Genomic DNA, 27565 nt, shown 5'->3' with positions numbered 1-27565 from the left:
ATGTTCATAAAAAAGCAAATTTAACCATACACTGGTGCTTCTCTCCCTCTCTCCCTCCCTTCCCCTCTCTAAAAATAAATAAATAAAATCTTTTTTAAAAACAAGCAAATTTATAGAGACAAAGTGTATTAGTAGTTGCCTGGGGGGTAAAAGTAGGGATTACCTGTAAATGGCCATGGGGAATCTTATTAAATTAATGAAAATATTCTAAAACTGATTGAAAGTGATGGTTGCACCATTTTGTAAAATCACTAAAAATCTCTGAGTTGTGTACTTGAAATGAGTGAATTTTATGATATGTAAGATGTTTCTCATAAATCATTTCAGTTTTTTTCTTTAAAGTTAGAGAACATCAGGGCTGCCAAAACTCTCTATTTGTATAGATGAAAAATGTGAGGCCCCAAAAGATTTAGCAACTTGGGTACAGGTCACCAGCTAGATCATGGCAAAAGCAAAAACGAAAAAAGATCAAAATCCAGGTTCACCCTCTCACCAGTCCAATATTACATCTACTAAAAAATGAGCAAAGAATTTTTAAAATTATAATTATTATGTAGAATTCTTTGAGAGGTGTTGTAGAAGCATCCAAATTTGAAAAACAAAAAGAATGATTAAAGCATACCCAAAATCCATGAGTCCATAACAATGTTCAAAAAATAAAAATAAAAGCTAGAAAAACTCATTTGTCACTCTTTGGAGCAATGTTACTTTTAAAATTGGTAAGAACAGAAACAGAATTAAGCATTTTTTTCTGTCTTTCCAATAGCAGCTGTATTTCAGGGTAACTGAATGTTGCCAGTTTATGAAATAAAAGTTCTTTACAGAAGAATACAAACTCTTAAATATAGATGGGGTGAAAGAATTAGAAAATATCATTTTGAAACTCAAAAAATGATGATTCAGACAAGAATTATCAATTAGTGTTAAGGCCATTAAATGAATGAATGATGGAGGCTGACATTTGTAGGAAACCAAAATAGCACCTCAAAGTACTTTCTTAGGGAGAAAAACAAAACAGAATGTTACAAGAGGGAGATGATCAAGATGTCACAAATCTAGTCAAGTGTTTAGCATTATGTCCAGGTTTATTAGAAACGCAAAGACTAGAGGAGTAAGCTAAATACCAATAGAAAGTAGTCAAACAATTACAGAAGGTGAGATAGTCTACAGGAAAATTAGCCTAGCCTCTTTAGCTAATCAGAGAAAGAAAAAGACTGGGTAGCGGGGCACTATTTTAGATTTTAAAAGTCTTGAAATACATAACCAAAAATAAGTGTGGTCCCTAATTGGATCCTGGTTTGGACAAAACAGCTGGTCAAAGAACATCTGGGAAATAACTGGATAAATCTAAAGATGGAATATTAGATAACATTAAATTATTTTAAATGTGATATTTTTGTTATATAGTAATATGCTTTTATAGATATGCACACTAAAGTAGATAAAAGTGGCATATTTAGATGTCTATGGCTCACTGCAAAATACATCAATGAGTTTAAGATATAAAAAATTAAAATGCCAAGTCTTAACTTCCTAATGCACTGCTGTTTCCATAAGTGCTCATTAATTTATGCATAAGATATAATTATAGAATTACATAGAAAGAATTCTTGCAGACAGGTTCAGATAAGTGACCTACCATGAATGTTAGCTTTTTTTAAAAAACAGGGACTGAGCTGAAAAGAACTGAGGTAATTAACACAACATTGTTGGCAACGTGGCACATGCAAGGTACCAAAAAGCATCAAAGTAGCATGAACAGGGAGAGCTTTGCCCTCAAAGAACTAAGATTATCTAATAGAACACCTTCTTGGTGTTTACAAGAGAAGAAGGCTGTTCCAAGATCACAGTTAAGGCTTTGAAGTGGCAGCCTTACTAAAGCAATCCTCAATTATTACATAAAGTCATATTCCTTTCTGACTTCACCACCCATTAAAACCAGTTAACTACTTCCCAGATTGTGATGAAGTTAAGGGACACTTTCTGGAAAATCCTTCTCTCAAACTAAAGAAAACTCTGACTATAACAACCAGCTTCATTTCTATCAGGGCCCTATAAACCTCAGAACCGGGAATTCAGAGTCTCCTTCAAACCCTGGAGAACAGACTCACATCCAGCCAGCCGATCTCATTAGCCTTACTCCCCCTCATTGCTCTAAACCCAAAGGGTGGCGCTGTCCCCACTTCTTCCCCACACAACCAGGTGTGCGCTAAGGTCTATTCGCCTGGTCAGACCCAGAGGGAAGGTCCACGTGCGACTTCATCCAACACACGTGCAACTCTCCTGACACAACTGTCCTGAGACATGAGTGGGCTCGGTCCCCATCCCTAGGGGCTCTCTCTGAAATTTAAAAATACTCTGAGCAGGTGGGACGGCTGAGAAAGACCTTGCATACTAGCACTTCAGTTCTGAGTCTCCAGCCCAGCAACTGAGAAACGAACAGTAAGAGAAGCATCACGGCCCCTCGCACTAACCAGAGTTCTACCACTTCCATCGCCTGAACGCCCAAATTAACCGACTGCCAAGCTCGACCGAACTCGGCCGCCGCAGTGTGGCGGGAAGGACTGCTCAGAACGAGCACCACCCACACTTCCTGCTGCACCCGGCCAGCGTGCGTCAGGGGTCACGTGCCACGTCCCCTCCTCCCTACCGGCAACCGGGCGCTTCCCTCTTCCGGAAGTCGCTCCCTTCGGCGCGGAGTCCCTCCCACCACGAGCGACGTCAAACTAAGCTTCTACCACTGCGCTGCCTCCGGCTCCAGGCGTGGGGAGGGCCGCCGCTTTCTTACAATAAATCTTGCTGCTTCCGGGCCCTTGAACATTACAGATGACTGCTTTGAGGTTACTGCGTGTGCAAGTCTTGGAGACGCGTGAGTAGAGTTGGAGAGACCAGAAGCTGATTATCTGGGGACCGCCTCCACAGAGGCTTCTCCCCCTCTCCGCAACTTGTGCCGCACTTGGTTCTGCCGAGACCCACGACGGTTCCGCCCCCTTCTTCCTTGTCATTGATGTTGTTGTTCTTGTCAGTGCCGCAGCCCCGACCGCCGGGAGCTCGAACTCGAGCCGGGGCCGCCCGGGCGGCGCGGTGGCGGCGGCGGCAGTGGCTGCGGCTGCAGCAGCTGCAACGGCTGCGGGGGCTGCTCCGGAGTCTGCGGGGGCGACCGGGAACCGGCAGCCATCGGCAGGGCCGGATGGCTCTGTGTGGGCAGGCGGCTGGGGCCGCGTCGCTGCCTAGCGAGCTGATCGTGCACATCTTCTCCTTCCTTCCCGCGCCTGACCGGCTGCGGGCCTCGGCCTCCTGCTCGCACTGGCGCGAGTGCCTCTTCTACCCGGCTCTCTGGCCCCAGCTCCGCATCTGCCTCCGGGTCTCACCCACGGAGCAGCCTCGGCTGGAATTCCTCATGCGCAAGTGCGGCTGGTTCGTGCGAGAGCTGCGCGTTGAGTTCGCTGCTGAGAATTACCTGAGCGGAGGCGGCGGCCCGGGCGACGGAGGAGGCGCGGACACCGGGACTGGCGGGGAGGAAGTCGAGGCCCCGCAGCTCTCAAACCGGTGGCTGGAAGTGCTGCGCACCTACTTGGAGCTGGTGCTGTGCGTGCTGGTCAGCATTCGGAACAACAGGTAGGCTCGTAGTAACCCGTCCACCCACCCTCCTTTCCCTCCGTTCCCTTCGGCGGGGCTCAGGGTCGCTCCTGGCTCTCACCCAGAAATAGTTTCAGCAAGGATAAGCCCGGCCCGCTTCGAAGCTTTCTTCAGTGTCTGGGGGGTGTCAGTTATAACTGGGCGATTTCATTGAGGCGGGAGGGCATAATAGGACTCATCGTACTACTTTATAAACAGTGATGCACTTGGTGTTTATCAGACATCCCTCCTGGCGCCTTCCAGACAATGTCTCATTCATCCTCTCGGTGGCGTTGCGATGGAGCTGACAGGCGCCGTCAATATTCATTTTACAGAGGGGAGAGCTGAAGCTTGGAGGATGAGGCCTGTGAATCTTGGGAGAAAGAAAAACATAACTTAGCTTTTCTGACTCAACCTGTCCATTCGAAATAAATAGATCGTAGTGAGGGAGACAGGGGAGTGTGCTACTGATATGTTACTGGTGTCATAATTACAAGACTCCCTAAAAGAGCTCGTTAACAGCCCTTTTCTTACCAGGAACAGTTTTGATTAACTGAGCCAGGCAGAAAGAGTAGGAGGAGTGCTTGTTAAACGTAGGGATCGGAGAAAAGCCTGATCATCAGGGTTGGAACTTCTTCCCCTTGCACCTCCAGACCCAACTTGTTCCTAGTGTTTCACCTGTATCACAGTTCAGCGTGGTGGGTGCATGTGTTGGGTGAATTAGCCTGTGTCTGCAAAGAGTAAGCACCCTTAACTATCCTCGTTTTACCTCAGGACTTGGCCCTAATTCTGAGACTAATTTCTTATGTTCTGTGTTCTAACCGATTGTCCTAATAAATATTTCCTTTATTTCTATTATCGCTCTCTCCAAAATCCCATCACCTTTGATTTTCTGTATCTGGATATTCTAACGTTACAATTAATGAGTTGGAAGAAAGTTCAAAAGGTCAAAAGAGGAATGTACATAGTAATAACAGCTGAGCAGTTCCTAAGTACTTTGACATTCACTATCTAAGTCATCCTTTCAATGACCCTGTGAGTTAATGTTTAGAAATAAGTTAATCTCACCTTTATTTTTGAAAATGTCTTGGGATACTATAGTAATATTGGAAGTGTTAATATGAATGTTAAAAACATAAATGAGACTAGTTTTCTTTCAATTTTAACAAATTTGAAAATATTTTAAACCCAAGTTTTTATTTGGGTCCTCTGGTGAAGGCTCTTCATATTTCCTTCCATAATCACTTAAAAACTACAGACTGAAGTTCAGTTAAGACCCACACCAACTTCATTTACCACTTTTGATTTTCTAAAAATATAAAATTTAATGACTAATGAGAACATTTGACATTTTTCTATATATTTCTGAGTTAAATTTACAGTGGTTTTGTTTTATGAGTTCTGCCATTTTATAAGTAGAAGAAGAGGGTATGAAACCTATCAGGTTACAAGCTTTATGCTTCCAGGCTGTGCTGAATTCTTTTATACAACTCACACTCTTATTTTGTTGTGTTCCACTTATTTCTATGCCCCCAGGAAAGGAACTGAAACACCTGGAAATGTGGGAACTTGTCAAGCGTAGTGTCCTAAAAGGAAGGATATGTGGCATTTTGTTTTGCTTGATTTCTGGGTTTCATATGCACATGTAATTTCAGAGTGACTATAGCCACCTTACTGATACCTTAGGTATTAGGAACAACTTATGAGGATTGAGGAGGTGCAGAAATGCCTCTCAAAGAATAAAATATAGCCCTCCAGGTTTCAGAGCTCCCCTTCTTTACTGCTAGGATATCAGCTGTCTTGATGAACAGTAAGAAGAGAAATACAGTATGTATTCATTTGACTATAAGTTAAGTAGGCTGAATTTCCTGCAATTGTCCTACAAGAAATTGTACACAGTTCAAAACAACAAATTTAGGTATGTATTTTTAGGATTTAATCTGGTTGTTGAGTACTATCTATTGAAATACTGTATTTCAGACTTCTTAGGAAAAGTGAGAGCTCCTGAATAAGATTTTTGACAATAGCTAATAGCTCAGTCTTTAAAAATACTTAAACATGTCCCTGGCTGGCGGAGCTCAGTGGATTGAGCGAGGGCTGTGAACCAAAGTGTCACAGGTTCGATTCCCAGCCAGGGTACGTGCCTGGGTTGCAGGCCATGACCCCCAGCAACTGCACATTGATGTTTCTCTCTCTCTCTCTCTCTCTCTGTCTCTCTCTCTCTCTCTCTCTCTCTCTGTCTTCCTCCCTTCCCTCTCTAAAAATAAAAATAAATAAAATATTAAAAAAAAAATACTTAAACATCCCTGGCTGGTGTGGCTCAATGTTGAGCGCCAGCCTGCGAACCAAAAGGTCATGGGTTCAGTTCCCAGTCAGAGTACATGCCTGGGTTGTAGGCCAGCTCCCCAGTCAGGTGCATGTGAGACGCAGCCGATTTCTTACATCGATGTTTCTCTCCCTCTTTCTCTTCCTCTTCCCCTCTCTCTAAAAAAAATAAAATATTTTAAAATACGTAAACAGTAAGCATAAGTACATTTCATCATCTGGTTTATTTTCTGGGCTATGTAAATATTTTTACATAAGCTTTTTGGGGGGTGAAATGCTATATTGGGAGCAGTCCAGTTTTTTAAAGATGAATACTGCAAGTGATAAAGATTTTTTTATGAGGTTGACTTTTTAAAATTCTGTCTTACAAATCTAGATGTATGTACATTGACCATTTCATGACTATGTCAGCTTATATGCCTTCTAAATAGTAGAAGTAAGTCTATTAATAATTCTTAGATTTGGTCTTGGTGATGTGGCATACTGACAGAAGTCTTAACCTTTATATAGTTTTCTCAACATCAGTCTACCAAGACTAAAGAACTGATAAGCCCATTTAAACATACTTTTTAAAATAGGTTAAAAATTCTTTGGACATTTCATATTTACTATCTAAGATGGTAGGAAATGCCTTGAATGTGTTATTGCCAACAACCCTCAGCCTTATTTTTCCCATCATAGTGTAAAGAATACATGTAAGAATAGCTGTTCATATTTTAGGGCTTACTTTTATTATTTATTTAAAGAAGCACATTTACAGAATAAATATATTAAAATATATTGGGACTCTGACCAGTCTATAGTAGTACTAAGGTAGTTGCCTATAGAGAAGAGAGATGAGATGATGCATATCCAGCAGATGCCGTACCTTAAAATTGACAAATTAAAGTGGTTCCATAGGGATAGCCTCAAGGTCATTGAGAAGGGATGAGACTCTAACATGCTAAAGAAACTAACAACCTGGAAGGGCTGCTGAGAGGACTTAGGGCTCTCTGGTCCATGTACATATTCTTACAATGATTAATAAATGATATGAGTAGTGAACAAATAATATAATACACAAATGATGTATTATAGAATTGTACACCTGAAACCTATATAATTATTAACCAATGTCACCCCAGTATATTTAATTAAAAATAACTGATAAATGGAGGATAAAAAGTAAAACTCAATAAAAGGTTGCCAAAGTAAAATATTTTTTCTATATTAAATGAAGCTTTCTAGCAGCTTTTGAGTGGTGATTAAATTATTTCCATTTTTATGTGTTAAATCTGAAGCAGGCTTGGAAGAGTTCAACTAAGTTTATATAGGACCCAAGATAACAGTTCTAAAAAAAAATCTGTTTTTTTCCTCCAAATTTTGAGAACTGTGTGTCAAGCAGTGAAGCTCCTCATTTCCCATTCTAGAATCAATATTCTAGAGGGGAAAGGCTGACAGAAACAAGTAAACAAATGAAAGAATGTTTATTTCAATTGTGAAAATAAAAGAAAATCTGAAAATACAAAAGGACTATGTAATAATAACTAGGTAGCAACATTAGACAGAGTGGTGAGAGAAAACCTCTTTAAGCTTCAACATGAGTGATAAGAGTGACCCATCTGAAGATCTGAGCAAATAACATTCCAAGCAGGAAACAATGTTAAAAACCCAGGCCTTAGGCCAGACAAAAGTTTTGGCCTGTTGGAGCAGCAGGAAAGTACCATGAGAATGAGGGTAAAAGTGGTGTCATAATGAACTCCAAGAGGAAGGGATGGGTTAGGTTATGTGGGCTTTGGAGTGGTATTTCAACTATATTCTAAGAATAGAGGAATTAATCAACTGAAAAATTGGGTTTTAATATGTTTTATTGATTATGTTATTACAGTTGTCCCATTATTTTTCTCCTCTTTATTCCCCTCTGCCCTGTAACCCCCTGCCAGCATTCCCCCATCTGAGCTCATGTCCATGGGTCACACATATAAGTTCTTTGGCTTCTCCATTTCACATACTATTCTTAATGTCCCCTGTCTATTTTGTGTTCCCCCTACTATGTATGTTTCTTATTCCCTGTACCGTGTCCCCTAGTCTACTCTTCCCTTCCCCCTCCCCGCTGCTAACCCTTCACATGATCTCCATTTCTGTGATTCTGTTCCTGTTCTAGTTGCTTATTCTGTTTAGTTTTTGTTTTTTCTATCAGTTGTTGATAGTAATGTGTTTGTTGTCATTTTACTGTTCATATTTTTTATCATCTTCTTTTTCTTAGATAGGTCCTTTTAACATTTCATATAATAAGGGCTTGGTGATGATGAAGTCTTTTAACTTGACCTTATCTGGGGAGCACTTTATCTGCCCTTCCATCCTAAATGATAGTTTTGCTGGATAGAGTAATATTGGATGTAGGTTTTTGCCTTTAATGACTTTGAATACTTCTTTTTAACCCCTTCTTGCCTGCAAGGTTTCTTTTGAGAAATCAACTGATAGTCTTATGGGAACTCCTTTGTAGGTAACTGTCTCCTTTTCTCTTGTTGCTTTTAAGATTCTTTCTTTATCTTTAATCTTGGGTAATGCAATTATGATGTGCTCTGGTATGTGCTTCCTTGTGTCCAATTTCTTTGGTACTCTCTGGGCTTCCTGGATTTCCTGGAAATCTATTTTGTTTGCCAGCTTGGGGAATTTTTCCTTCATTTGTTCAAATAAGTTTTCAATTTCTTGCTCTTCCTCTTCTCCTTCTGGCACCCGTGATTCGGATGTTGGAATGTTGAAAGTTGTCATGGAGGTTCTAAGCCTCTCCTCATTTTTTTGAATTCTTGTTTCTTCATTCTATTCTAGTTGAGTGTTTCTTTTTTCCTTCTGGTCCAAACTGTTGATTTGAGTCCTGGTTTCCTTCCCTTCACTCTTGGTTCTCTGTACATTTTCCTTTATTTCACTTTGCACAGTCTTCACATCTTCCTCTATTTTGCGACCATCCTCAACCATTTCTGTGAGCATCCTGATTACCAGTGTTTCGAACTGTGCATCTGATAGGTTGGCTATCTCTTCATCGCTTAGTTGTATTTTTCTGGAGCTTTGATCTGTTCTTTCATTTGGGCCATACTTCTTTGTCTGGGTGCACCTGTTATGTAGTAAGGGGCAGAGCCTAAGGTATTCGCCAGGGCAGGGCAACATGGCTCTCTGTGGGGGAGGGGTCAGAGAGGGAACAGTGCAGCTTGCTCACTCTTTGCTGGCTTTCAGTCACTTCCTCCGCTACCCACAAGCAAATTGGGCCCTTCTGGTGCTGATTCCCGGGTGGGTGGTTTTGTGTATGTTCTAGGACCCTGTGGGTCACTCCAGCGAACTCTCCTGTGAGGCTGGGAGTTTCTCCCACCGCCCCAAACCCCACAGGTTTTTTCATTCAGAGGTTTTTGAGGCTTTATTTCCCTGTGCTGAAACCCTGTGTTGTGTGGTCTGTGTTCCTCCCCAGTTGTTACTCCTGGTTTATCCACACACAAATGTGGAACTGCCCGGTCTGCCAAATGCTACCTCACCCGCCGCAGTCCTCCAGCTGCCCCCTTGCCAGGAGTCCTCTCCACCCTGGCTGCCCATCTCCATCCTTCCTATCAGTCTGGATAAATGATTCTTCCTTAACTCCTTGGTTGTCAGGCTTCCATCCAGTTCAATTTTCTGGCAGTTCTGGTTATTTTTTGTTTTTAAATTTGCTGTTGTCCTGCTTTTGGTTGTGCAAGGAGGCACAATATATCTACCTACTCCTCCATCTTGGCAGGAAATCTCAGGAAGATTAAAATCCAATTGAAAAATTGTTAAGACAGGAGTAATGTGATCTAATTTGCATTTTAAGACAATCACTCAGGTTGCTGTGAAATGAATGAATTACAAGAGGACACAAGAAAGGAAGGAAGCGGAGATTGTGGGGAAGTTTTTCCGGCAGAGCCCCACATCCGCCACGATGAGAATAAGTCTACCAAGACATGATCTGCTTGGGGAGGAAAGGTAGCCACCCAGATCTCTCAGAGGAGAAGAGCCAGGAGCCTTTTCCTCAGTGGGCTTTTTTTGGGTGTATATGTAAAGCTCATCAGTCATTGTCAGGTAGTAATGATCAAACAATATATAACATTCAGAGAACTCTGGGGGCTTATTTTGAGTCAGGGTCAATAGCTTAAGGGCCATAAAACTTTGGGGAACAGACTCACTTCATGCTTGGACCCTTATCATTTAAATTGAGGGTATTAGCAAAGTAGGTTTCATAGGATTTTATGCATTCTTTCTTAGGCCTGATTGCCCTAGGGAACTCGCCCTTTCCAGCACAGGGCTGCACCCACCTCCAGCATTGTTTCAGGCTTAAGACAGGCAGGAGAAGTAAGGCAGCCAAGAGATTAGGAGATTTCTTGCAGACAGAATGAGGACTCAGGCTATGTCAAAACCGAGGGGTGAGGTTCCATCACCCCTTTCTCCATAGTCGCCCAAGCCCTTTCCTGAGGGCCCCTCGTGACCATGCCTGTCTTAGGTCATCCCTCCCTTGAGGAATCTTACCTGTCATTGGCTAACTGGTCAGGCACTGGGGGCCAGGCAGGGTGAAGTAAAGTGGACAGAGGCGGTGTTCCTGCCGGGGAGATAAGCTTTGTCTCCTTCGTGGCTTATGGTCTCAAGATCATTTTACTCAGCCTTAGCCATAGGGGAGTTACAGCTCCTGAAACCAGGCAGGGTAGTTCCCAACAGGAGATTATTTGGAAAGCTGTTGCAATGATCTAAACAAGAGATGCTGGAGACAGTTGATATGAAGATACATGGATGCATTTGGAATGTATCTTAAGATTAGAAATCTCAAAGGCACAATTTAGAATCAAGGCAGAGGAGAAAGGTAAAAGACTTAGATCTTCTGTAGCTTAGACCCACTTTCTCAAGCCACACCCCTTCCCACAAAAGTCCTATTAGAGCCACCACCAGGGTCATGGAACTGGGTAAGGCCTATTCCTAGTTCCAATTGAATAGAGTTGAGTAGGCATGTTCTGGACAGTTTTTTGAAATCCTAAGCTAGTTTTCATGGAGAAACAGCAGTTTTCAACAACTGTATAATGTAGGCAGTATTATTTTACAGATGGTAAAACTGAGGCACAGAGTACTTAAATGAATTTGCCAGTTACATAATTAGAGAACTGACTGCCTTGTTTTCTAATTTTTAAGTAAAAATTTCAAACACGCACAAAAACTAGATGCAATGGACCTATTACCCAGTTTCAACAATAAGGATTTTTCCATACTTGTTTTCTTTTATCTTTACTGAAATATTTTAAAGCCATTCCAAGGTGTTTGTGTCATTTTACACTACTTCAGTGTAAACTGTGAAAATTAGGGACATTTTTATATATAACCACAATGCCATTAATATACTTAACAAAGTTACCAATAATTACTTAGTCTCACCTGATTTTTTTATGTGAAACACAGTTTATTCTTGTATTGTTATTTTTTATTCTTATTTTTATTCTATTATAGTTGTCCCAACTTTCCCGCCTTTGTCTTCTTCCACCAGCCCATCTCCCTCCCCACACACACAATCTATTCCCACCCCATTGTTCATGTCTGTGGGTCATTCATATATGTTCTTTGACTAATTCCTTCCCCTTCTTTCCACCATTATCCCCTCCTCCCTCCCCTGCTCTGGCAGCTGTTAGCCTGTTCTTTTTCCATGTCTCTGGTTCTATTTTGCTCAGTTTATTTTGTTCATTAGATTCCTCTTATAAGTGAGAGACAAATAGCATATCACCTGATTTTTTAAAAATTGAGTCTTTTAAAAGAACTTTATTTCTACTCCAAGATTCTACACTCATGTACACTTGAAATGTAACCAACATAACTTTTTACGCCGTTGGCACACAATGCATATTTTAATCATTGAATAAGCAAAGAGTAAGAAAGCAGTCACTCAGCTACATTTCTAAGTTATAAGTACTTAATGATCTGATTTAGCTCCATATCTAGAATTGATGACTTTTTAAAATAGGATTAAAGAAAAATGCAATTAGGTTGAGAATTCATTCTCTTCTGGCAATAGTATGGTCTTCTGGATGTTTTAGAAAGACTGATTATCAAACACATTTTAGGATTTTCAGAATTTATTCTCTTCTAGCAATCTTATGGTTATATCCTATTAATATTACCATAGGGCCAGAGCTAAATTAATTTGAAGAATTAAAATGAAAGAAATGTTGTCTAACCAACTGTGATATGCTCCCAGTATGTTTTAGTTATATGTTTTTTGAACACTTGCATGTATGGGAAAGAACCTTGTTTGCTTCATTAGTTTACTTGTTGGTTCAACAGTAAATGAATGAATGTATAAACTAAGTAAATAAAACTCAGGTCACAGAGTTCTAATCTTTAAATAAAAGGATTATGTGGTGTGCCTCCCATGTTACTGGTATAAGTGAAACATCTATTTATTGCCATGGTTCAGTAGGTTCTATGATGGTATTGTTATCTCAATGTTCTTTTTCAGTTTTGTTTTGTTTTTTTATCATCTGAGACAATACCGAGCCACTTAGGGGCTATATACAATCTCCTTGCCTTCACCATATGATCTGTAATCTAATTTCAACCTGATATATAAGTTGCTGTTGACTTGCCGGGGTGTGTGTGTGTGTGTGTGTAAGTGGATTGTTATTTTCTGCGTGACTCAATAAATGAAATTCACTTTGAATGGAAAAGTACCTAAAATTTTTCCATGAATATCTCTTATATACTACTCTAAAATACACCATTTACAATTTTTCTAAAAACTTCCCTTTTTAAGATTTTATTTATTTATAGAGAAAGGGGAAGGGAAGGAGAAAGAGAGGGAGAGAAACATCAATGCGTGGTTGCCTCTTGCACACCATCCATGGGGACACCTGGCCTGCAACTCAGGCATGTGACCTTGACTGGAAACTGAACCAGCGACCCTTCAGTTTGCAGGTCAGCACTCAATCCACTGAGCCACGCCAACCAGGGTAATTTTTCTAATAACTTTCAATAAGACCATTGTATTCAAGGACACGATTTAATTATCAGAAAACAATAAGAACTAAGTAGGATTCAGAACCCAGGTGTCTACCTCGTTCTGCCCTAACTAGTATTGCAGTCATACACAAGTCACTTCAATTTTCTCCATCTATAAAGACAAAGGAATTAAGTACTAGCTGGTGTGGCTCAGTGGACTAAGCACCAGTCTGTGAACCAAAGGGTCACTGATTCGATTCTCAGTCAGGGCACATGCCTGGGTTGCAGGCCAGGACCCCAGGGAAGGGGCGCATGACAGACAACCGCATATTGATGTTTCTCTCCCTCTTTTCTCTCTCCCTTTCCCTCTGTCTAAAAATAAATAAATAAAACCTTTTTAAAAAATAAATGGATTAGATAATTCCACAAATCATTTCAGCTTCAAAAGCATATCAGTGATGGATCTGTAAAGAAAGTTTGCATATGCATTATTGGTTATACTGTAACAAGATTATTACCATTTTATTGTTGCAGATAAAAAGAATTTTTGTTAAATTGCCCTTGAGTGGCATGTCTAACATTGCTGGGACATTTAAAAATATTGTATAGCTGGAACTAAAACAGCAATCTCCCAGGGACCCTTCTTATAACTTGCTAAAGTTATAACTTGCTAAATTTTAATAATGCATGTTTTTAATTTTAAAATGATTTTCATGTGAATTAAGTTTTTATACAGGTGGAAAAGCTATATAAAGGTAATTTAAATTTCTTTTTAATTTTAAGAGAATTCTTTCTGAATTCTTCAATAGTGTACATTTATAAAAATAGAATATTAGAATGATACAGAAAAGGCAAAAAATTCATCAGAAATAATAGCTGATAAAATGCAATACATCTTTTTACAAAATACGAATAATTAAGTTTGGTTTTCCCTTAATATATCTTGTACATTTTTTCACATAATTAAAAATCCTATCACGCACTATTCACCTATTAGAAAGGTCAAAGTTCAGAACATTGCCAACATCAAATGCTGCCAAAATATGGAAGGAATGCAAAATGGTGCAGTCACTATGAAATATGGTTTAGCACTTCCTTATAAAATTAAAAATGCTTTTATGATACAGTCCAGCAATCATGCTCCTTGGTGTTTAAAAGGAGTTGAAAAGATAGGTCCTAACAAAATCCTGCATCTAGACATTTATAGCAGCTTTATTCATAATTGCCAGAAGTAGAACCAACCAAGATGTCCTTCAGTGGATGAATGTGTACATTAACCTTGGTACATTCAGACAGTGGAATTACTATTCAGTGCTTAAAAGAAATCAAGCCATAAAAAGACATGAAGGAACCTTAAATATATATTTCTAGCTGAAAGAAGACAATCTGAAAAGGCTGTACACTGAATAATTATAATTATATGAGAATCTAGGAAGCAAAACTAGAGAGACAATAATAAAGATAAATGGTTCCCAGAAGTGGGGTAGAGAGAGATCTGAACAAGCAGAGCACGGAGGGCATTTAGGGCAGTGAAAAACCACATGGTATAATGATGGGCATATGTCAATATATATTGACCCAAACCCATAGAATGTAAAACACCAGGAGTGAACTCTAAGGTAAACTGTGGACTTTGGATGATTATGTTCTGCCTGTCAATGTGGGTTTCATCCTCGGAAAAAATATATCATTCTGGTGAGTGATGTTGATAATGGGGCAGGAGGATATGCATATGAAGGTAAGGGTAAATAATTCCTCTCAATTTTGTTGTAAACCTAAAACTACTCTTTAAAAAAATGAAGTCATTTAAAAATTATATCATGATAATATATGAGGTCCCTCCAGAACAAGTACAGTGTACTTTGTTACTATAACGAGAACAGATTGCACAACACTTATGTAACCTGGCAGCCAAGGAGAATGGACTTGAATGCACATATGTGAACCATGGTGACTTCATTGTACTTGTCAGTGGGGGAGGTATAGTTGATGAGCATGTGTACTGTGTGGCTGTTGCATTCAAAATAAACGAGTAGAGCAATGAATCTGCATCAAAGTTTGCATTAAGCTGGAACATTCCTCCATGGAAACTATTCAGAAGGCCACAGCTATGAGTGATTGGCAGCTTCATCACAACAACATGCCCACTCATGCATCACATCTTGTGCAGAGTTTTTTGGTGAAACATCAAATCATGCAGGTGACTTAGCCCCACTAGAGCCCAGATTTGGTGCCCTGTGACTCCTGGCTTTTCCCAAAACTAAAATCACCTTTAAAAAGAAAGAGATTTCAGACCATCAGTGAGATTCAGGAAAATACAATGAGACAGCTGATGGCAATGGGGAGAACTGTGAGGTCCCAAGGTGCCTACTTTGCAGGGGACTGAGGCATCATTGTCCTATATACAATGTTCTTGTATCTTGTATCTCCTTCAACAGATGCCTCTGTTTCATATTACATGGTTGGATACTTTGTGGACAGACCTCATATATTGGTTATACACTATTTAAAATAAATTATTTTTTACACCCTGATTTGGACATTTAGTTTGTTGAGCATTTTAAGTCCCCTACAAACTCAGAGTATGTGTAATTTACTCATTAAAAAAAATTTATATATTCCTGACCATCAGGGTAACTAAACATAGAATTTGCATTTTAAAAAATCTCTCACCCAGCCGCCTCACTTCCATCTGGCCCCAGCAGTGCTCTGATGGGCACAAGGGCAGTTGACACAGTGATGTCCCAGGTCTGTGCTCCTTGGCAAGCCCAGGGAGGACACGAGGTTGGCATCCCACAGCCAGTCTGAAGTTATGTGATTGCAGGAAGGTGGTATCTGGTTCTGATCTGACTTTCACACTGAGACCTCTGCTTGGGAAAAAAAAAATCTCTCAGCCTTGACTGGCATGGCTCCAGTCGGTTTAGTGGCATATCCCGCAAAGGGAGCAGTTGGAGGTTTGATTCCTGGTTAGGGCACATGCCTGGGTTGCAGGCCAGGTCCCCAGTCCTGGCATGTGCAAGAGGCAGCTGATCTATGTTTCTCTCATAGATCAATGTTTCTCTCTCACTCTCTCTACCTCCTTTCTCCTCTCTCTAAAAATAAATAAAATATTTAAAAAACATATCAATCCCTCCATCATTTCTTTTTGTTTTTGAAGTTTTTTGTGTTTTTTTAATTGAATTATAATTGACATATAAAATTATATTAGTTTCTTATGTACAATATGATGATTTGATACTACCTGACTTCAAGACTTACTACAAAGTCAGAGTATCAAGACAGTACAGTTTTGATGAAAGAACAGACAAATAAGTAGAACAGAATAACCCAGAAATAGACCCACGTAAATATAATCAACTGATCTTTGACAAAGGAACAAAGGCAAAACAATGGAGAAATAGTCTTTACAACAATGTTGGGACAGTAGGACATCCAGTAGACACAGACCTTACACGTTTCACAAAAATTACCTCAAATCAGATCACAGACCTAAATGTAAAACACAAAACTATAAAACTCGAACGAAAACAGGAGAAAATTGAGATGATACGGGGTTTGGTGATGACTTTTTAGATACAAGACCAAAGGCACAATCCATGAAAAGAATTGATAAGCTGGACTTCATTAAAATTAAATTTTTCAGCTTCGTGAAAGACACTGTCAAGAAATAAAAAGAGAAGCCACAGACTGGGAAAAGATATGTTTGCAAAGGACATATCTAATAAAGGACTGTTAAGCAAGATATACAAAAAGTCTGAAATTCAGCAATAAGAAAGCAAACAACCCTACTAAAAAGTGGGCCAAAGACCTTAACAGACATCTATATGTCATCATCAAAGAAGATATATAGGTGGCAAATAGGCATTTGAAAAGACGCTTCACGTGGTATGTCATCAGAGAAATGCAAATAAAAACAACAGTTAGATATCACTACACTTCTGTGGCCAAAATCTAGAACACTGACAGCACCAAATGCTGACAAAGAAACAGAACAACAGGAGCTCTCATTCATTGCTGGTGTGAATGCAAAATGATACAGTCATTTTGTAAGACAGTTTGGTGGTTTCTTACAAAACTAAACCTACTCTATATGATCCCAGAATCCTCCTCCTTGGTACTTACCCAGAAGAGTTGAAAACTTTTTTTCCATTCACCCCAAACCCTGCACACAGATGTTTATACCAACTTTATTAACTGACAAAATTGGAAACAACCAAGGTGATTTTCAGTAGGTGAATGGATAAATAACCAGACAGTGGAATATTATTTAATGTTTTTTTTTTAATGAGCTATCAAGCCAGGTAAAGACATGGAAAAACCTTGAAAGTGTATTACTAAGTCAAAGTAGCCAATCTGAAATAGCTAAATACTGTATGAATCCAACTATACGACATGCTGGAAAACACAAAACTATGGAAAAAGTAAAAAGTTCAGTGGTTGCCAAGAGTCAGCACTAGGGAAAAAAAGAGCTATCAAGCATAAAAGGAAGAAACTTAAATGCATATTACTAAGTGAAAGAAACCAGTCTGAAAACACTACTTAATGGTTTCAAATTCTATACTTTATTGCATTCCCAGCAACATGTAAAGTTATTGCTCTATATACTTTATAACACTTAGTATTATCAGACTTTTTTAACTTTAGACATTCTTGTGTGTGCAAGTGGAATCTCTTTGAGGTTTTCATTTTCATTTCCCTAATAACCAGGATGAATATCTTTTCATTAATCAATTTTTTTCTGTAATGATTTGTGTTTTTTGTGTCCTATCTAAAAAATATTTGCTTAATCCAAAGTCACAAGATTTTTCTCCTGTATTTTCTTAAGCAGTATTATAGTTTTAGCTGTCAAGCTTACGCATATGATCCATTTCAAGTTAATTTTTCTAGATTGTGTGAACTAAGGATCCAGTTTTCATAGCACCATTTTTTAAAGACTATCCTTTCTGACATAGAATTGACTTTCCAAATTTGTCAAAATTGCTATTTTTATTTTATTTATCATTATCTTATAAAGTTAAAACATGTGGATACAATAACCATATATCAATGGATCTAGTCTGGCGTCTCTGTTCAGTTCCATTGATCACTACATCTATGCTTAAGCCAGTACCACCATGTCTGTGATCTATTGGTTAAGGAAGAGTCTTGAATTCTGATAGTGTATGCAATCTAACTTTGTTCTTTTCAAAGTTGTTTTGGCGATTCTACTTTATTTGCTTTTTGAAACAGCCTGCTGGCTTTTGATCAAGATTGTGTTGAGTCTGTTGATAATTTGGGGAGAACCAACATGTTAATAATATTCCAACATGTTAGTAGTCTTCCAATAAACAAATGTAGTGTATTTCTCTATTTTTTTAGGTATTTGGTTTCTCTGAACAATGTTACATAGTTTTCAGATTTATTCCTAAATATTTCATATTGTTGATGCAACTGTAACTAGTACCGTTTTTCTGCATTTTAGTTTCTAGATGTTCATTGCTGGTTTATAGAAGAGAATTGATTTTTATATTTTGACCTTACTAATAAACTAACTTATGAGTTCTAGTAGCTTTTTTTAGATTTCTTAGAATTTTTTGTGTGAATGATGAAATAATTGGCAACTAAAGATCATGTTACTTTTCCCTTTCCAATCTATGTGCCTTTTTGTTGATGGGTAATATTATGGAGTATATTTTTAATAGTTGTCTGCTAATTTCTTCACCTGTCATTTCTGGGTACGTCTGTTGATTTTTTCCTAGTTGTAATTGTCCCTTTGTCTTTATGTCTGATGATTTTAATTGGATGCCAGACATTGTTATTCTTTGCATTGTTGAATCCTAAATTCTTTAATTATATTTATTCCTTTAAAGAGTGTTGGGTTTTAATCTGACATATAGTTAATTTATGTGAAATCAATTTGATCCTTTTGAATTTTGCGTTTAAGGTTTATCAGGAGAGATCCAAAATATCTAGGGCTAATGAATTACTGCTAAGGCACAGCTTTTCTGAGAGCCCTACCCAGTGCCCCTGTACTGCACCCTCTCTTAACTTTTGCTGGTAGGAACATAAACTCTTCCCACCACTGTGTGTTCTCTACTCCTTTCCAGTAGTACTTTCTCCAGCCTTGTGTGCTTTTACCCCACATATTTACAGATCATTACTCAACCAAAGACTTGGGTAATGTCTCGGCAGTCCTCTCTGCAGATCTGTGATACTCTGTGCAACTCCCTTATCTCTGGTACTCTGCCCTCCAAATCCTAGCCACTTTGGGCTCCCCCAAATCTTTCTCCTCAGCTTAAAGAGACTGCTAGACTTGGTTTGGGTTTTCCCATCCTGTGATACAGCCTGGAAACTCTCCAGGTTGTTATCTGAGGCAAGGATATTTCTCATCTCATTTTTCCCCCTTCCAGGGATCAGTCCTATATTGTTTATTGTCCAGTGTTTTGAAACAGTTGTTTTATAGGTTTGTCCTGTTTTCTAGTAGTTTATAGTAGGAAGGTACATGGCTGTTTAATCCTTTATGGAAGAAGTAAAAGTTTCTCCCATATGTGCTTTAATACCACAAGGACAACTTGTGTTATAAATATACAGTAGTAATCACTGGAAGCTGGGTTGAGGGGAGAAAAATACTGAGACTGTGTGAATTTGTATAGGACTCTTTTCTCTAAATATTATGAGAAATTGAATGTGATTTTTTTTCTACGTTACATAAAAATTCATTCTAAAAAAAGATTCACTTTTTTAGAAGTCTTTAAATTTATTTTTTCTCCTAGAAGAGGTTACGAGAAGCAGATTAACCTCTTTATAATTCATAGATGTAGTGGCAACTTTAGAATAAAGAAAGGGTAAAAGAGAAAATACTTTAAAGGCAACCATAGTTACATATGTGTCTATTATAGTCATGTGTCCCTTAGAGTTTGATATGGTAGCTAACTTCTCAGGGATAGTTATATCTCAGCCCCCCGCCCCTATATCCTTTATTTTTAATGAGTAAAAACATTTTAAGTTCATGTCTTCCTTCCTTTGAAATATTTTTAAGAATATAATTTTTCTGGTAGTCACATGGAAGGTTGATTAGATCTACTAGAGTGACTAATATAAAATTTTTCAGAAGTCAAGAAAAACACATTAGATTTATACTATTAGTAATCTTTACAATATTTTCCTTGACATGTTCTACATTGGCTGTTTTATAACCTTTTCCTATTTATCAGTTGGATTCTTAATGGTTTTATTTTTTATTTATGTGGGATTCTTTAACACATTAAAAAATAAGTAACACTTGTTATAAATGTTTTTCTCACCATGTTGGTTTTCCCTTTTTAGTGAGGTATGCTATTAAATATAAATTATTTCATTTTTATATGGTAAGATATTTCTCTAATTTATTCTATTATTTCTAATCTTAGAAAGTCTTGTCCCTCAGAAATTAGATCACGTTTATACCAGTTTAACCTTCATGTGATGTTTTAGTATGTATGATATCTCTGCAGATTATTTACTCTGTTGAGAAGTGCCTTCGATTTCTCTTTCACAGCAATTTTTAAAAAGATTTGTCTGTATTCATTATCTTTCTTTCCTCACATCCAGTCTGACCTTTTTATCATTATACCACATAAAATGACTTCCATTCTGATCACCATGTTGTTAAGCCAAAAGGACATGTTAATCTTTGTAAGACCTCAAGACAGTATTTGACACTGCTGTTGGTCACTTTATTCTTTGTACAAAGTTTTCCCTTTGTCTCTGATTTCCACACTCCTGATTTTTCTCCAGCTTCTGGCCTCTCCTTTGCAGCCTCATCTTTCTCTAATTTAATTATTAAAGTTCCTCACAACTTAACTTTTTGCCTGCTATTCTTCTCATTTATACTCTTACCCTAAGCCCTGTTGCTCCCCTCCGTTACTTCAGTTATCATCCAGATAACTGCTTGCTCCAGACGTGGAATTGCCTTCTCAACATCTTAATTTGACTATCTTCATGATTATTCTTCAAGTTAAATTTTAGAATCATCAGGTTTTTTAGTGAAACTAAGGTTATTCATTTGGAAAAATGATGCATACTTTCAAATGTTATTTTTTATTTACTTAAATTTTTTATCACTGTAGTAGACTACATGTTTCTTATTAAATTTATTCTAAGTGGTTTCTCTGGGTGGTTATTATTGGCATTTATACCAATAATTTGTATTCAGTTATTAGTTTTCTCCTACTTTATTTAGAATTTTACTATTAGAAAAGTATGTTTTGCCCTGGCTGGCGTTAGCTCAGTGGATTGAGCACAGGCTGCGAAACAAAATGTCGCAGGTTTGACTCCCAGTCAGGGCACATGCCTGGGTTGCAGGCCACGGCCCCCAGCAACCGCACATTGATGTTTCTCTCTCTCTTTCTCCCTCCCTTCCCTCTCTAAAAAATAAATAAATAAAATCTTTTTTTAAAAAAAGAAAAGTATGTTTTGTAGCTAAAATTATCTAAAACAAAGATTTTTACATAGTTTTTTATCTCTTGATCATAAGCTATACTTTTGATCATAGAACTGGGAAGGTTCTCTACATTTTAGTCAAACAGTATTTCTTACTGAGAAGGTATCTTCAGGGCAGTGCCCCACCCTTTGAGCATTAAAGATGTTAAGTTGATTGGTTTGGGAAAATTTTATATTATAATTAACATCTATATAAAACTTACAGATTATACAGTTCTTTCATAGTCATTTTGTTATTTATTTATCTCAACCTTTTTAGGTAAATGATATTATTACTGGAAAACAATTGAGTTGCAGGGACATTAAGAGACTTTTCCATGGTCATTAAAATACTGAGTTCCTGAACCAATGCTATACCCCAGCCCTCATTTTATAGAGCTCATGCTGTTTGTACTGAATCACATTGCTTTTCATTGTATGTAAAAAGCAATCTTAAAGTACTTAATTGGATTCTAAGTGAGTTATGAGGTAGAAACTTCCCTAGAATATCCATTGTGAGTACTTTTAAAAATTTATATTTTTATATATGAATCACTTAGACAATCATTTAAATTTTTTTTATAGGAACCTCCAGAAGTTTAGCCTTTTTGGAGACATAAGCGTTCTACAACAGCAAGGAAATTTGTCAAATACATACCTCAGCAAGGTGGACCCTGATGGCAAAAAAATTAAGCAGTAAGTTATATAGTTAGAGGAAAGGGGCTTATATAATAATAATTTTACTTTTTTTGAGAAATTGTAAGATACCATCAGAAGAGTAATGATTATTTTTCTAAAAAGAACATATGTCCTGGAAATGTCTTAACTATGAAATACAGTGATCATCATATGCCATTTCATGCCATAAATTTTAAGACAATTCAAAGAATTTTCTGGGTAATTAATGTTTTGTACAACTTATCTACTTGTTTTTGCTATAAGTTGTATGTCACCAGTCTTTTGCCATACTGGTATGAAGTGCTGAACATATCTCTTTATGTTCCTTGAACATATCTCTATATGTTTAACAGATCTGTAAGTTTAATACAACTTATTTGTAATATTTTAATGTGAATTTTAATGGTACTTATAATACTTGTAGGTTGGATTGAAACTGAGAAAAAATGGATCTCAACATTGCATGCAATTTTACTGCCTATTTTCAAAAGACAGTTAAAAGATGAGAGCTAAATGTTAAGAGGATCATTGTGGCATGTGTTTTCCTTACAGAATTCAGCAGCTGTTTGAAGAAATACTGAGTAATAGTAGGCAATTGAAATGGCTGTCCTGTGGGTTTATGCTGGAAATAGTAACCCCAACATCACTGTCATCTCTCTCAAACTCTATTGCCAACACTATGGAGCACCTGAGTTTACTGGATAACAATATTCCTGGTAACAGCACTCTTATCACCGCAGTGGAACTAGAGCGATTTGTGAATCTGCGCTCACTTGCCCTGGATTTCTGTGACTTTACAGCTGAGATGGCAAGAGTCTTAACCGATAGCAACCATGTGCCTTTGCAGCGACTGTCTCTCCTGGTCCACAATGTTTCTGTGATGCACAAGTCTCTGGACAACATGCCAAATGATGAGCATTGGAAAGCCTTGTCACGAAAGAGCACCAGCCTTCGGGTCTATATAATGGCTTTTGATATCAAGAGTGAAGATATGTTAAAGATTCTGAAGCCCAGTATACCACTAGAGAGGATTCATTTTGACAGCTACATCACTTGTGTTTCGGGAGCTATTGTTGATCTCATATCTAGACAGTATGACAAATTCCTCACTCATTTTATATTAATGAATGATGTGATCGACACATCTGGATTTCCAGATCTTAGTGACAACCGAAACGAAGATCCATTGGTTTTACTAGCGTGGAGGTGCACAAAGCTCTCTCTTTTGGCAATTCATGGTAGGTGATTTTTGTTCACTGTACTTTGATATTAATCTTACATTTAAAATATGTTATGCTAATAAAAAGATAGCACTGGCATTTATAGTATCAAAATCTCATAACAGCCTTGGCTGGTGTGGGTCAGTTGCTAGGAGCATCATATTCCTTAAACCAAAAGGTTACAGGTTCAATTCCTGGTCAGGGAATAATCCTAAATTGCAGGTTAGGTCTGGTCCAGTGCGTATAGGAGGCAACTAATAGATGTTTCTCTTTCACATTGATGTCCCTCTCCCTCTTTCCCTCCCTCCCTTCCCTTCTCTCTAAAATCAATAAGCATGTTTTCTGGTGAGAATTTTAAAAGATCTTATAACAAATTAATATGCAGATTTTTATACTTTTTAAGGTTTATAAAATATACCAACAAATGGAAAGTCACATCTCTGCCCTAAGTGTTCTGTTCCAAGTTCCCTGTTACATTTTTCTTCTACCATGTAATTGATGGCATTATATAAAAATAGCATTTGAAGTTAATTTTTCGAAGAAAACATATGTATTTACCTGCAGTAGAAATATTTCCTCTAATCACAAATCTCTTAAAAAAATAACATGGAAGAGAAAGTGTGATTTCTTTCATGCCCATTGACTTCTAGATTGTAGGTATTAACATGAATTTATATGACTTTTTTTTAATGGTGGTTCCATTGATCGGGTATATTCTTATTTCATACTAGGGCCTTTCATCTTAATTTGAACTTGGGGGAGAGAGTTTCTATTCTGACAAGTTAGAGGAATATTTTACTTCCCTTTTTTGATACTTAGACATTTATAGAATACAAATTAGGAAGTCTCTATGAACATCTTAAGCTCTCTTTATTAGCTCTCTTTCATTGTTTTTGAAATTATTTTTTTAGCCTGTATTTGTGTCTTGCTTTTCAAGGTTTGTTTTGTAATTTACTCAACCAGCAGAGGTAGTAGCAAAGACTAGACCAATGTTGAAGGTGTAATAAATGAGGATTTTGTATCAGATAAAGAAATGTCAGGTTATTCAAAAGTTAAATTAACCCAGTCCTTTTAAAACCTTTTTTTCTTCTTTTAAGAAATAAAGTGTTAGAGACAGCTAAATCCCCTCCATCCATTCTCCTTTTATTCCTTCCCAGAGGTAATTATTCTGAAATTAGTATATGTTATTCCCATTACTGTTTTATACTTGACATATTTGCTACTGACAATTAACAATTTATCTTTAAAGTTTAACGTATCACTTCATAACTTTGGACTATGAATGATTTTTAATTAATGAAAAATATCAGTTTAACTATGTATTGTTAATGAATACACACTTTTGAAATATAAAATTTGTTCTTTGTGATATATTACTATCCAAAGCTATAAAATTATATTTTAAATATATTTGATTTTACTAAATGCAGTGGTATGAGAATAGGATTATAGCACCTTCCATTTTACAACCCACAGTAATGTTCTTGGAGATAATATCAAACCTGTCATTTTTCTTTTTCTGGCTAATCATACTTCCTTCTCGAATCTCAGTATATTTGTCAAAGAAAAGGACCACAGTGGTGAGATACAAATTTGTGGAAAAGGCTAACTTATATAGACAAAATAAAATGCAAGGAAATTACAGTGCTTGTGTTTTGCTTATTTTTAAGGTTACACAGTGTGGGCACACAATCTCATCGCCATTGCTCGTCTCCGTGGCTCTGATCTGAAAGTACTTGAAGTCACTGAAGAAAGCATTGATTTTGACCAAGGTGAACTTGCCGACCAGGATGTGGATCCAGTGCATAACCTTATTGAGCAGGTATCCCTGGGCTTGGGCCAACCTTGGCATGCAGTCATGGACATCGAATCACTCAGTGTCTTCACTGAACCAAATCGTCATTTTTACAGAGAGATGCAAAGCTTCAGCGAAGACATTTAGCTTTTTTTAAAAAATGTACAATTCCTGTGGTTACATATGCAAGTAGGGTCCCATTATGTTTTTTTTTTTTTCAGTAGTGTGAATTAATCCCTTTGTGCTGTGTTTAATCAGTATTAGCTTCATAGAGTTATATATGTATATTCTACTTCTTGATCAAAGAACGTACTCGGGTATTGGTTTAGAAGTTCAAAGTGACTATGTATAGGGCTTTCACGGTTAATGAACTTGTTACCAAACCTTAAGGATATACAACCGAAGGTTGTCTGAGGTTGCTGGCTAACTTTGTTTTTCACTGAGTTACTCTGCCTTTTTGATGTTTTTATTCTTTGTGTGTCAGAGTTCAGAACTCAGGAGCCAAAATATTTTTATACATATATAGAAATATATCCATAGCCTGGTAGATTTGTATGCAATGCACTGCATTCATGTATTCTAATAGCATTTCATTAATTTTTATTTGAAATGGAAGGGAGGATAATGTCCCAAATGATTTATCCTTAACAAAAAAACCAAGACTTTAACTTTCATTACATATATAAAATTGATATCACCAATTACCATTCTGAATTTTGTATAGTACTAGGTTAGAACACTGCTTAATCCTTTTTTAAATGCATTTACATAAACAAAATACTCAAATTGTTGGATTTTTAAAAACTATATATGACATAATTTTATTTATCAATTATATTATACATTTAAGTTAGCTTTTAAGCCCAGATTTCAAGTAGTGGAGGAAGAAAGAAACTATATTCCAGGGTAAAACCTCCTAAAGAAAATCAAAAAACAGAATTATAAACACACATGCTTGCAAACATTAGTCGTGAAATCCCTAGCAACAAGTCACTGGATTTTTCTCTGTCAGCACGCGTGTCAGCTGCCAAAGAATAGACTTAACTGAAGAAGTGCCCACATGCTGGCAGGGGCCGGCCCACTCTGGCCAGCCAGATACTGCTAGATTGTAATATTTAAGGTCGAATTTCGACCTGTGGTACACAGCTGTGCTGTGGCTCAGTCAGCAACCTCAGAACTCTGAAAAACAAAACAAAAAAGAAAAAAAAAACCATGCACCTGTTTCACTGTGAATAGTGAATGTAAAGGAAGAGAGGAAAAACTGAAAGCTTGTTCTATCACAGGTATGAGCTGCTATGATACATGAAGAACATTCCATGAAGTATGTTTTAAAACCTTGTTATATCTGAGAGGCTTTAAAAGCCGATTTAACTGTTTCAGGGCAACCGCGGTACAGACGTGGTCTCTGTGAGACTTCCACCTGACCCCAGTTTTAAGTGGTACGAATGTTGTGCATTTAATGTTAAAGGACAGTCTGCAATAATAAAGTAGCCAACGTGGGTGCCCAGCAGTGCTGAGACCTGGCTGCTCTATTGTAAGCTTTGGAAACACAATTTATGCAACAGATGTCCAGATATGATTCTATTTATGGAAAAAGTTTATATGTGTTTTACAAATGGTTTTACCATCTTATATTAAAATGACCTTTTGACAGGTGTGCACTGTTTTGTCTCCAGTGGGCACATACCATGCGGATTTTATATGTACATCAGTAGTGTGAATCCACTGGCACAGTGTGTGTAAATGCCAGATGTGGTGAGATTTTATCTTATAAATGTGATCAGATAAAATAACTCCTGACAGAAACTGTAAGGAAACCAGCTGAATGTTTGACCTGATGACTGATGTTGTATGGTTTATGTTAAATGTATATTCTTTTAATCAATGAATAAAGCATTAAAAAGTGATCACTGAAATATATTTTATTGTATATGAGGCATGAAAACTATTAGTGTTAAATAAACTGCAGTAACTCATATTGTGTATAATCATATGTTAGGTCCTATTGTAACTTGGCTAGTGAAGCTCAAATTTGAGAACCTATCATAAACAGTCTTAGGCTGAATAATTCGGAGGATTTTAATTTTTTAATTCATTTTGGCAAAATACAAGCATAAAAACAAACAATACACTGGTTAACACAAAGTCCAAGTGTGGCTACTTACTTCAGTATGCCAGTACTAAGTAGTTCATAAACCCCTGTGTACTGCTTTAGTTTGGCTTTGCAATCTTATATTCTTGGTTATTAGAGCAAACAGCTGTTATTTATGAGAAAGAAAAGGGCTTTGACATCTTTCCTTCCTTAATCATTCCAGCTGCTGACTCTTCGAGACATTGCCTTATGTTAGAATAATCTGGTGTTCACAAAGAACCATCATCTACCTGCTGCTACCTTGTTAGAGACATCTAACTCCTTTGAATAGATCAGCATGCTTATGTATTTAAAATACCAAATAGTATTCAAAATGTAGGGACAAAGGAAGCCTATTTTTATATATGAGTATCATCCAAGTGAAGGTTGGTACAGTAAGGCACT

At 37.5% G+C, this 27565-nt stretch overlaps 1 protein-coding gene and 1 non-coding gene across 3 annotated transcripts; both read left to right on the top strand.

Moving 5' to 3' along the window:
- The first annotated feature begins 2752 nt into the window (after positions 1 to 2752).
- FBXO33 (F-box protein 33) lies at positions 2753 to 26949 on the top strand. Of its 2 annotated transcripts, XM_045848638.1 has the most exons (4): positions 2756 to 3618; positions 21922 to 22032; positions 22567 to 23252; positions 24905 to 26949. In XM_045848638.1, exons 1-4 carry the CDS (start codon positions 3008 to 3010, stop codon positions 25174 to 25176), a joined length of 1680 nt encoding a protein of 559 aa, XP_045704594.1. In that variant the 5' UTR covers positions 2756 to 3007; the 3' UTR covers positions 25177 to 26949. The 2 variants fall into 2 exon arrangements, with proteins under 2 accessions (XP_045704595.1, XP_045704594.1); XM_045848639.1 differs by lacking the exon at positions 21922 to 22032 and having other exon boundaries at positions 2753 to 3618.
- Positions 15530 to 15763, top strand: LOC123825367. Its single transcript, XR_006786902.1, has one exon. It is a non-coding gene; the product is annotated as a small Cajal body-specific RNA 6 (non-coding RNA).
- Positions 26950 to 27565: the final 616 nt, after the last annotated feature.

Source organism: Phyllostomus hastatus, unplaced genomic scaffold (genome assembly GCF_019186645.2).
Source record: "Phyllostomus hastatus isolate PE091 unplaced genomic scaffold, TTU_PhHast_1.1 phas_contig_62, whole genome shotgun sequence".
Classification (NCBI taxonomy): domain Eukaryota; kingdom Metazoa; phylum Chordata; class Mammalia; order Chiroptera; family Phyllostomidae; genus Phyllostomus; species Phyllostomus hastatus.
This window is presented reverse-complemented; position numbering and strand designations above follow the sequence as displayed.